The sequence below is a fragment of the Camelus dromedarius genome, chromosome 16 (genome assembly GCF_036321535.1).
Source record: "Camelus dromedarius isolate mCamDro1 chromosome 16, mCamDro1.pat, whole genome shotgun sequence".
NCBI lineage: Eukaryota > Metazoa > Chordata > Mammalia > Artiodactyla > Camelidae > Camelus > Camelus dromedarius.
The window spans coordinates 11,981,691-11,994,277 of NC_087451.1; the positions used below are offsets into that span (position 1 = coordinate 11,981,691).

General features: G+C 34.1%; 1 protein-coding gene across 2 annotated transcripts in view; it reads left to right on the forward strand.

Moving 5' to 3' along the window:
* CLTC (clathrin heavy chain) overlaps positions 1–12,587 on the forward strand; it is a 58,304-nt gene that overhangs the window by 28,329 nt on the left and 17,388 nt on the right. For both annotated transcript variants that reach the window (XM_010990437.3, XM_010990438.3), the window contains exons 8-16: positions 757–957; positions 3,052–3,204; positions 3,685–3,807; positions 4,520–4,657; positions 4,906–5,070; positions 5,193–5,373; positions 6,723–6,886; positions 11,617–11,742; positions 12,371–12,513. In XM_010990437.3, coding sequence (XP_010988739.1) covers positions 757–957; positions 3,052–3,204; positions 3,685–3,807; positions 4,520–4,657; positions 4,906–5,070; positions 5,193–5,373; positions 6,723–6,886; positions 11,617–11,742; positions 12,371–12,513 — 1,394 coding nt within the window. The remainder of the gene's footprint in view (positions 1–756; positions 958–3,051; positions 3,205–3,684; positions 3,808–4,519; positions 4,658–4,905; positions 5,071–5,192; positions 5,374–6,722; positions 6,887–11,616; positions 11,743–12,370; positions 12,514–12,587) is intronic.

The following is a 12,587-nucleotide window of genomic DNA, read 5'->3' on the forward strand; positions in this document are numbered from 1 at the left end:
AGCTATGAAGATGAACTTGCCATGATTGGATTCATGCTAACATGCTTTATTTTATTACTGTTATAAGCAGAACCAACTTCCACAGAGAAACTAATCTGTTTTAGGTCAGATTTTCCAGTAGAATGAGTTACTTGTCAGTACCTCTATATTTGATTAATTACTTTTCTGTGCTCTAGATTTAGTTAGCTTTTTAAAACTCAGAATGTTAGAATGATATGTAGACCTAACAAGCTATGATTTACATAGATATAATAATGTTTAATTACTTAGTTGTTACACTGTTTGAGCCTCATCTATGATAGCTACTGATTTTACTTCCACAAGTTGGAGATTTAAACAAATCCTGTTGAATTTATGGTAGGAAGAGTTGTCTGAAATAGAGCTGAGTTTATCCTCATCACCTGTGAATTATGTTGGACTGAATTAACGCCTTACTCCCTGACCAGTGTAATGATATTTCCACTTAATGTGAACCTGCAATAATAGCTTAGCCATAACTACTTATGAATATGCTTATTCTCTTACACATTGGCATTATAATTAGGTTGGTATATTTCTGATTCAGAATAATCTCATAGCATTGAACCAGAAGTGTGACCAACATTGAATCTTTACTATTAAATATACTGAAGATTTGAGATTTGGTATTCGTAGATGGAATCATTCCTCTGAGATTGATCTAAGAAACCCATGAAGTTATTAGCATGATGTTGGATCATCTTTAAAGGGAGTCCTTAACTCTTCTCTTTCTTAAAGGGAATCCTTCGTACCCCAGACACCATACGTCGGTTCCAGAGCGTCCCAGCCCAACCAGGTCAAACTTCTCCTCTGCTTCAGTACTTTGGAATCCTTTTGGACCAGGGCCAGCTAAACAAATACGAATCCTTAGAACTGTGTAGGCCTGTACTTCAGCAAGGGCGGAAACAGCTTTTGGAGAAATGGTTAAAAGAAGATAAGGTATGTTAATTTACGTGAATATGTTTTTGCTGTGATTGCAGTAGACAGCACATTAGCAAGGTAAAAACATATAGACTGTGCCAAAATGTCTCCATCCATTATTTATTGCTTTAGGGGATAGAACAAGAACAGACATGGCATGTGATGATAAACGTATATCCTTTTGAAAATGTGTTTTAATTTTGTGGCACGTTGAGGTGGGATATCTTTATTTTTTAAGTGGAATCCAGGATTACTTGTTGAGTGCTTAAAACTACTAACCTGGAAGCAAGTTGCTGTCCTTTTGCCTTAGGAAAAGCTTAGTGTGAGACCCTTAATTTAGTATACATTCAAATTTGTCAACATATGTGATAGTCATTTGGACATAAGAGTATCTTCTATCTCCCACATTGCACACTTGATATATACAGTAGTGTCAACCATACATCATTTCTTTTCTTTTAAAACTTCTGAAGTATCAAAATTGTCATATTTGCTGCTAGTAATCATGTTTGGGTGTGCGAGGGAAATGTTATATAAAATGTTGGATCACAGATAAGTTAACAAGGCAGCAGGGCTGTCTCAATTAGCAGTGATATCGATTTCCAGAGTGATTTCACGGAATACTGATAGGCATTACATGAAAAAATATTTAACTTAGTTTCTTGAAATTATTTAAATAATGAATCTTTAAAAACAGTTGTTAACCATCTTTCTTTACTGTAGGGTTTCTCTATGCCTTTTATATTCGCTTAGTACTTAATTTCTTTTTACATAGAGCATCTGATCGTACTATGGTTTCTAAAGTACATGTGGTAAATGTTGCTTCTCAGTTAGACAAATTACAGGGTTAAGCAATCCATTAGTGATATTGTCCCTTTCATCCCACCAGAGAAAGCCTTTCTCCACAAAGTAACAGTAATGATTGCCATGTCTTATGCCATTGTCAAAAACCGAGGTGGTTCTGTTTAAAACACCCTGAGTAGAGAATACCTTTTAATGTTTATTACACCATTCAGCGTTAGTGTATGTCAGTAATATTTTTACATTACTAATTCTAAGTCCTTGTTTCTTGACCCAGCTTCTGGTAGTCTTATACTAGAGAATAGTACGTCAGGGTTGAGATGCTCGGACGGGAGTCTGCTGAAGAGTTGTTACTAGCCACACTAGTATTTGAGATCCGTCTTAATTATTTAAGATAAGGGAGGATGGGAACAGCCAAGGTAACTGAGTTGACCAGCATAACAGCGTGAAAGCTTTTTGAGCATCATTACTTGTTTGTGTGAATGGTCATATGGGATCCATTTGTGGTTAAAAGGACACTGGTCAACTCTTCATTTAGTTAGCATGTTAAGTTAAGAGGTATAGACTCTGGTAGAGCTTCTCAGTATTGACTTATCAGGGCTATTCTCTGACATAATCAGAACAAGTAGAAAATCAGCTCTAGTGTATAAAGCAAAACTCTCTTAGAGAAGCTGCTTTCCAGATTGGGCAGCTGACTGAGGCAGGTTGAACAGTACAGAGGATATTTGCCTGCATGCCACCTAAAAATTCTAAAATTTTTATCTGTTTGACCTTGTTAAATTAGTGGCCTTATTTACAACCTTAAATCCAGACGTCGAGAAGTTAATGGAACTTAGATCCTTCAGACATACAGATTCTGCTCTAATTTTAATAGTGGTCCTTGTGGTAAGCCTCATCTGACTCCTTAAATCAGATTTTCATTTGATAACATTACATTAAGGATTGCATTGTTCTTGAAAAATTGGGACCACGGGAGTCTGACACCTGAATATTTTTAATAGTTAGAAGTACAAGATTCTGCTTTTTAATTATTTACATTTCTAAGAAGATAGTTGGTAATACTGGTAAGTGTGAAGTCTTGGTGGGTTTTTAATCCTTGTTTAAGTAGGATGTGTGGAAAATTCTCTGGAGATACTGCTGTGAATGCAAAATCAAGAGTCTTTATAAGCACAACTACTGCATATTTATCATACGTTTCTGGGACAACTGAGTAACTGTCATGTTAGTTATTATTTGTAGGGGAAGTTGTGTCAAGTGCTGGTTATAAAATACCTCATGGATTACTAAACAGGCTCTCTTTCCTTTGGACAGCTGGAATGCTCTGAAGAACTGGGAGACCTTGTGAAATCTGTGGACCCTACACTGGCACTCAGTGTGTACCTAAGGGCTAATGTCCCAAATAAGGTCATTCAGTGCTTTGCAGAAACAGGTCAAGTCCAGAAGATTGTTTTGTATGCTAAAAAAGTGAGTTCAGTGAAACAAATACTCAGCATAAATTCACTAAAACATTGAGAGAAATGAGCCTATAGTAACTCTCAGTGACTTTAAAAATTTAAGGAAATTCACTATTAATTACTTGGAAAAGTATAAAAACGGTGTTACTACTCTCAGATAAAAAATTGCACTTCAAAAATGGAGATAGTTACTTTTGCATGACTCATCAGGGTTTAAGTTGCTAGAGTATGTTTAACCTGTTAGAACAAATTTTTCTGTGGTCATTGAAACTGAATAAGCCAGTGAAAAATTTACAACTATTTGTTCAAGCATGTTGTCACCAAGGTATCTTTGTCTTATATAACCAAGGTTAAATTAAGCTTCTGAGTTAAAACTGAATTTATACTTTTACCAATAGTTCTGAATTAGCAAGATTCTATTATAGAAAAAGCTTTAAATGATGTCAAAATGGAACTTTGCAGCAGGGGTTAAATTTTTCTGTGTTTGTAGGTTGGATATACTCCAGACTGGATCTTTCTGCTGAGAAATGTCATGCGTATCAGTCCAGATCAGGGACAGCAGTTTGCTCAAATGTTAGTTCAGGATGAAGAACCTCTTGCTGATATCACACAGGTAAAGGAATTTAAATATATTTTGTAGAAGTTGATTTAAACAGAGAATGAGGGGATCTTTGGAGAATAGGTTAACTTTTCTGTTTGTAGAAATTACTTTGGAGAATAGGTTAACCTTTCTATTTGTAGAAATTAGAGCTATGTCTGTTTTCATGGATAAATCTCAAGTATGTTACCAAAATAAGCAAGTTGCAGAAGAATGGACAGTAAGATACTATCTGTATATAATTTTAGAACATGCAAAACAAACACCACCTTTTTTAGAGGAGGTATATGTATTAAAAATATGAAAAACGTATGGGAATAACAAAATGCAAGGATAGTCATTCCCATTAGGTGAGGGGAGAGGGAAGAGATGCATATACGAAGTGGGAGTCACAGACTCTTTCATTTTTATGTTTTTCTGTGTTTTAAATAGTTCATCAAAATTTTAAATTTTTATCAGTTTGTATTCTGCTATTATATAGTATCTTGAAATAGTTTTTACTCGAACTAAAAGTCACTCCAGAAGACAAATTTTTTTCTTAAGTTATGAAGTTAATGTTGTCCAAATAATATTCTTTAAATCTGAGATTTGGTCTGGCAATTTTTTGTATGTAAAGGAAGAAATAATGTTTAATTTCCTTTTGTTTACATATTATCAACAGTATCATAAAGCAGCTTTTAAGCATCTTAAAAACAATTTTCTTCAAATCTTTCTTTTTTTTTTGCAGATTGTGGACGTGTTTATGGAATACAATCTAATTCAGCAGTGCACTGCGTTCTTACTGGATGCCCTGAAGAATAACCGGCCATCGGAAGGTCCTTTACAGACACGATTGCTTGAGATGAACCTTATGCATGCACCTCAAGTACGTGTTTTCATGCTTTTTTGGCGTGTTTTGTTTCCAGCACTGTTTCTGTGGTTATTCAGAGCTTCTTAGATTAAGTTATTTGAAGCTACTGAGATGCCTGTTCCTCATTTAAGAAAATTCAGCTAACATTCCTTTGTACCTTCTCTCCTTTATGTGTTCATTAGTGAATCTTATGTAATCTGGATATGGGATTACTGATATAAATGGGGTGATAAAATAAACTCATCCTGTTTGTGATTTTATAGGTCGCAGATGCTATTCTAGGGAATCAGATGTTCACACATTATGACCGGGCTCATATCGCTCAGCTGTGTGAAAAGGCTGGCCTCCTACAGCGTGCATTAGAGCACTTCACTGATTTGTATGATATAAAGCGTGCGGTTGTTCACACCCATCTTCTTAACCCTGAGGTATTTCAGTCTCTTAATAGTTATGACTAATTAGTATACTGAAAATGTGTTTGCGTTACTGAATGATAGTAATTTCATATCGCCATTATGTTCAACATTATTTTATTTATTTTGTCCTCTAGTGGTTAGTAAATTACTTTGGGTCCTTATCAGTAGAAGACTCCCTCGAATGCCTCAGGGCCATGCTGTCGGCTAATATTCGTCAGAATCTACAGATCTGTGTTCAAGTGGCTTCAAAGTATCACGAACAGCTGTCAACTCAGTCTCTGATTGAACTTTTTGAATCTTTCAAGAGTTTTGAAGGTAATTATGAGTTTCTGAGTTGTTTTAAATTATTTAAGATAGCCAAGAGGTGTTATTGGTATGGTCATAGGCTGTTGGAAATTCTTTCTACAAGCTTACTTTGATGGGATAATTTAAGTTTTATTATTCAGTAAATGTTGTCAAGCATCTTTTATGTCAGGTTCTAGGGATGAGCAATGAGCAAGACTGCATGGATATTCTATAGGTGGATTAAAGGCAGAATTTTAAAATTCAAATATATATAGTAGCTTTGTCATAAATATATAAGATTAAAATACTAATAATTGGATATAGTAAGATTTCATGCTTATATTATCTGATTCTTATTGTGGCAAAGTTTCTAGCCAAGGACATTCTGTGACTTGTCACTGTACAGCAGGTTTTCTCAAGTTTAGCACTACAGACGTTTTGGGTTGGATAATTTGTTGAGTTGGAGGATGTGTTGTGTGCATGCAGGATATTTAGCAGCATCACTGGCTTCAGTCCACTAGATGCCAGTAGCATGGGCTCCACCAGTTGTGACTACCAAAAATGTCTCCTGGGAAGAAAATCACCCCCAGTTGAGAACTAAATACTAATGTGATCACTGTTAGTGGCTTTTAGGTTCATTAGCTAAACATCTGGTTCCCAATTACCTTTCCTTCCCTCTCTTTATAGTACTGCTCTAGACAGAAGGAATGAGAGATTTCTACTGATTTTCTTAGTTTTTTCATTTTCTGTTAACTATGCGCTGCATTTATACTGTTCATTCAGTATAGTAGCCACCAGCCACATACAGCTATGTAAATTTAAAGTAATTAAAATTGAATACAATTAAAAATTTAGTTATTTGGTCACACTAGCTACATTTCAGATACTCATAAGCTACATATGGTTAGTAGCTACTATATTAGATAATACAGATATAGAATTATTTGGATCACTGAAGAAAATTCTGTTGAACAGCACTATATTAAATTCTTAAGCAACTTTTGCATGTTTCCCATTAATTGCATATAGAAAAACACCTGTTATAATGGACTTCGTTTAAAATTTCTTACATGGAATATGGTATGATAATAGCTTTGATATTAAGCAGTTGCCTCCTAAGTGTTTCTCAGCTACTAGAAAACATTGGATTGAATTTTCTGTTTTGTAGGGATTAAAGTGCAAATCTGTTTATTGAACTGAATTCTCATTGAGCTTTTTAAGCAATCAGTTTTTATTTGGGAGTATTCAGTATAATAGTGTGTTTGATGTTTTTTAAATTGAGGTATAATTAGTATAATGTTTAATTGCTTAGGTATTTTTTATTTCTGTTATTCTCAAAGGTGCACCTGTGCTTAATTTTAATTATTTGTTTCTTTAAGGTCTTTTTTATTTTCTGGGATCCATTGTTAACTTTAGTCAGGACCCAGACGTGCACTTTAAATATATTCAGGCAGCTTGCAAGACTGGGCAGATCAAAGAAGTAGAAAGAATCTGCAGAGAAAGCAACTGCTATGATCCTGAGCGAGTCAAGAATTTTCTCAAGGTAATTGGTTTTGAGTAATGCATCTTCTGGTTGGGTTGAAGATCAGCAGTTCTACAAGGGTTTGCTCATAGTTTTAAAATATTTTTCCCCTAAGTGTGAAATTCTTAGCATTCTCATATTGTGTGCTGAATTATTTCTTCCAAATTTAATACTTTGTGGTTTCCTTTGAAATAGGGAAGGAAATTGGTAAGTAATACTTAAGAATGACCATCTGTTTAAATGGAAAAAAAAAAAAAAACACACCCCACTATCTCAGAGGAATTTTCTTTCTTTCACTTTATTTTTGGAAGAAAAATTTCAAAAAGTGGTTGTAGATGCTCAGTATTTTAAAATATCATTTAGGCTCTTTTTGAATATTAAGATCCGCTTGCCCTCAGTGTCATGTTAAGGAGCCTCTGTTATATATAAATATATATATATATATTCTATTGTGTAAAGAACATAGTTTTTCTCTTAACAAATTAGCCTGACTCTAGAAACTGAGTATTAATCATTTATTAACTCATAAATTTAAGTTACAATCAAACAAAAAAATCTTCAGCTTTTGTGACACATGAATTTGGTTGTAGAGAAGTAAGGGTTGCCTGAGTTGGAATGAAGAGTAATGATTTAAGGATTCTTAGCCTTTAAAGCACACCTAAGGGCAGTTAATTTTGTTAAATATTTAACTTTAGCTTCATTCTCATACCTACTAGTTACTTTGTGAGGAAAATAATACTTTAGAATTGGCAGTTGCTTATAAAAATTAGGAAAAGTATAGAATATTTATGTATTTTACATTTATATTAAACATATATGAAATGATTCCAGAGATAGTATATAAAATTCTTAAGTATTTTTTTCTTCTGGGAGATTTTAGATTGAAACTGAAACCGAAATGTTTATTGTGAAATTTAGTAGGAAAAAATAGGCTTTCCTTACTGCAATCATCATTTTTAGATAATCTATAGTTTTAGCTGTTTGTTCTTTTGAAGAACTTAATACTTAGATTAAATAGCTGAACCCTTAGGGGTTGTAGTGTAATGATGTAATTAGAAGTGCTGAAGTTGCCCTATATTTTAGATTAAAAGATAAACTTTCCCCCAAAGTATAGCTTTATAGTGTTTTAGCCATCATGAATATTCTGAGTAGCCTGCCTGGCTAGTATGATGTGTCTGAACCCAGGACTTTCTGGTGTCAAAAAACCCCTCCAAATGAGAAGGATTTCATGCTCTATGCTTGGCTAGTGTACCCATGATACCAGTTCAGTTCCTCCTTTGAGTATCAGTACTGTTTCCTTTTTTAAAAAATACTACCACATCTGACACTGATTTCTTTGTGTTTTTATTAAGCTCTCAACTTTTATGCTTCAGTTGTAATTTCTTTAGTATTAAGTTATCGTATAAGTAAAGCAGGACTAAATTAACTGTTTTCACCTAATTATGATGTTCTTGAGCTTCAGGAAATCCTCTGGAATATAGGATGGTGCAGTCTTGTGGTGCTTAGCCCATGAGATCTAATTAGATGAGGATTCCCCTCCACACTTGGGAACTGGATGCGAGTCTGTTAGAGGAGAGTGGATGTGAATTATGGGCTTTTGAACCAGTCAGACCTAGTTCAAATTCCATTTCTTTCTGTTTTTAGGTATAGTTTATTCATTCAGTAAATATCTAGCTGTTACCTCAGGCAGATTAACTAATGTGTCTCAGCCTCGGTTTCTTCAACCACAAACTGTGTTTGTCAAGTACCTTGTATGCCATAGGTGTTCAAGTGGTAACCATGGTTAACAAGCCTTGCAAGTAAGGCAGAGTTAGCCTTTCTGTCAGGCAACTTTTGTTTCTTCTTGGTTTTTAGTTATTCCTGACTTCTTGAAGGAATTTTAATTCCAGGCTGAGTTAGGGAAACATGGTGTCTTATCATTAAATAATCTGAAATGTGAGCTCATTGCTAAGATTCTGCTGTTGTATATTCAGCCTTTCACGCCAGTAATGAGAATGAAAGTGTTAAACCATTTACTCACTCGTTACTGACCTGTAGTATGTACGTGCAATGCTACATCTCATCATTATTGTTATTAAACTTCATTTTAGAGGTACTAGCTATATAATTGACTGGTGGTGTATGTAAACTGTGATAATAAGAAAAATACTTCTCTGAATCTAATCTTGAACATTAAACATGTATCATTTATATGCTAGCCACCAGGAATACAGAGATTGGTAGAATATAAATTCTTTAAAGTAGCCTGTAAGTAGGATGAAATGGTGTCATTAGCATTATTCAGTTCATGCCCTAACCTTCTGAAACTGTAGCCCTGAACAGAAAACATAGAGCTGTTCTTCAGACCGATGAGCCTCTTCTTGCTACCTTTGATCTTATTTTTCTATCCTTTTTCCTCTCTTGGTTTTGCTTCAACCTCGTTGGCCTGCTTGCTATTCCTGGAACTCCCTAAACCCTCTCCTGCCCCAGGGCCTTTGCTTGTGTCGTTTTCCAGTTTCTTCTCAGACTTTCATGACCTGTTCCCTTACCTTCTTTCAGATTTCTGATCAGATGTCATGAGAAAGGACACCTCAGATTACCTATCTAAAAATAAAATAACACCTATTCCTATTCCATCATCACTTCTCCTATATCTCGCTCTTTTCCTTTATAACACTTAACACTATAAGACAGTGTCTCTTCCCACTAGAATGTAAGTCCTTTTGGGGAATGCTTACTTTGTTCTCTGTTAAATCTCCAATGCTGTATTTCCACTTATTCCAGTGTCTGGTACATAGATACTTAGTAAATAATTAGTTAAATGAATAGCTTTATGTTTAAGAAAGCCTGAATTTGTTTACATAATTTCAATTTTAATCTTAAAGTCTTTAACCATATAACAAAAGAGAAACCTTTTAGTAAAAATTTGAAGTATTAATAGCATTATTCTCATGTATGAAATCATGTGCAAATTTAGGCAATCAAGAAAATATCTCCAGAGAAAGACAAATATCATATGATGTCACTTATATGTGGAATCTAAAAAAATGACACAAGGGAACTTATTTACAAAACAGAAATAGACTCACAGACATAGAAAACAAACATGGTTACCCAAGGGAAAAGGAGAGGGGTGATACATTAGGAGTTTGGAATTAACATATACACACTACTATCTATAAAATAGATAAATAATAGGGACCTACTGTATAACACAAGGAGCTACATTTATATTTAATATTTTATAATAACCTATATTGGAAAAGAATCTGAAAAAGAACATATATATACACACATATATATATGACTGAATCACTTTGCTGTATACCTGAAACTAACACAGCATTGTAAATTAACTATACTTCAATTAAAACAGAAGCAAGCAACCAAAATTCAAAATTCTTTATAAATTAAAAAAATGTATCCCAGTTTTTGTCTATTTTTTTCAAATTTAAATTTTCTTTGCAAATACAAATACTTGTCTTTGTAGTAGAAATCTTAAACACATATGTATGAGACTAGAATACCTAAGTAGTCTTAGATTACTTGCAAGTGTGTTTTTTCCCTAAGTGGTGAAATACGCTATTTAATATCTTACATACATATTAAACAAGTTGAAGATTAATGTGTTGATACTTGTTTAGTAGGAAACACTTGGCCTACAGAAGTCTTTCACATTGATCAATCAAACATTCTTTTTAGAAATGATTGCAGCAGCTGTTAGTACAAAGTTTCCATGGTGCTAGTAACACTTGCTTGAGACTTTCCTCGATGTGAAAAATCTGCAGCTGGACATCCACTTCAGATTTACAGCCATTTTGATTTTTTTATTCAAGATTTCTTACAACTCCCGGATTTAGTTTAGTGTTCTCTGAGTACTTCATAGACTAATCTTCTAATTATTTATAATTGGGTGACTGATCGGTGTTAGACTTAGGAAACATTTTATTTTGACCTTGCAAATGATGTTCTTAGTGGCTGTCATTGAGGAAAGCCCTACCCTGCTTATTAGTTCTCCTTCCTTAGTAGACTGTCATAGAGGAATCATTTATTGAGGAATGTTTCACTGTGTATAAATGAATTCCTGATGGAAACTGTTGTTTTTTGTGCTGTACCTAATGTCTGTGGAATGTAACAGGACATGTATCAGGTAAATGCCCAGTACAGGTGTTACCTATCTGTCTGTAACATCTGTGTCAATCTATATGTAGGATGATAGCTTGGTATTTGTAATGATAAAAGCAATTGGCAGTTTAAAGATGCTTTAGGTGTTTTTTTTTTTTAACTTGTATGTTATAGCAACATATGGTGTATTTAATTCATGGCCATCACCATCATGCTGCTCTTGTAGGCTTTATTGTAATAGTGTGTTAGAAGCTGGCCATATAGATTGGAATGGGGAGGGGTAAAAAAATAAGTCATTAGTTTGAAAGAAATGTGAGCCATATATACCTAGTTTGACAGTATGACTATAGCTCTTAAATCAGCTCCATATTCACTTGTTACTATTAATTAAAGTCCCAGTGTGATTATTTATACCCTCAGTGTCACTGGTGGCTCACAAATCTTGTTGCCTGTTTTTGTAAAGAGTATGTGTGGGAAGGACCTGGTATTTTGCTGTGACTATAGGTATTCATAAAAATTTACTGAAACTGGGTTAGGCATTCTTCAGCTATTGGGATATGAGCCAAGTATAAAACAGCTTTTCATATTTTACATTGATAATCTCACAGAAGAAGAAAATTAATGTTTCTTTTTGTTTTGTTTTTCAGGAAGCGAAGCTAACAGATCAGTTACCACTTATCATTGTATGTGATCGATTTGACTTTGTCCACGATTTGGTGCTCTATTTATATAGAAATAATCTTCAAAAGTATATAGAGATATATGTACAGAAGGTAAGTAATCCTTAGATAACTTAAAAATATAATCTTGTAGATTTTACTTCTCACACTGGAAATTTTCACCCTTTTGAAACTCTGTGCCCAGTAAGAGTGAGCTACAATGACTTTCAACTTTTTTTTTTACCCCAGCAGAATCCTTTAAAATTTTATGTGCATGCCAAGTACATAGAATAGAACAGAGCTGCTATCATTGAAAAAGTTAAGTGGCCTACACCCTACTTATTTGATAGCCTCTGAGGTATCTGAGTAGAGGCCATAGACTCTAAAGCACAGTATTAAAACCATCTTAACTAAAGATATTAGAAACTTTTATCTTCTCACTCCCCAAACAGAAAGGCAGTGTTGCTATAATGGAGGCCTTTTTACCAGATGATGTTCCATAATCATTTCATGACTGTAGCATCTTTGGACTTACTTATGCTTTGGAGGAATGCTGAGGTAATTAATTAACCCAAGCCAGACAACTGAATTTTAAAACTGAGCTCCAAGAAATAAAAAAACAAAACAAAACAAAACAAAACAAAAAAAACTGAGCTTGAAGAGGGAAATGAGTTTTTTTTTTTTTTTTAATTTCTTTTGGTTTTGCTTATGAATATTACGACTTTTTTTTTTTTAACCGTAGGTGAATCCAAGTCGACTTCCTGTGGTTATTGGAGGATTGCTTGATGTTGATTGCTCTGAAGATGTCATCAAAAACTTGATTCTTGTTGTAAGAGGTCAATTCTCTACTGATGAGCTTGTTGCTGAGGTTGAAAAAAGAAACAGGTGCAGTACTGTTCTCATCTTCATAACTGGAATAAATTACTAGTCTCTCCTAGTGTGGTAGTGAATAAAAGTAT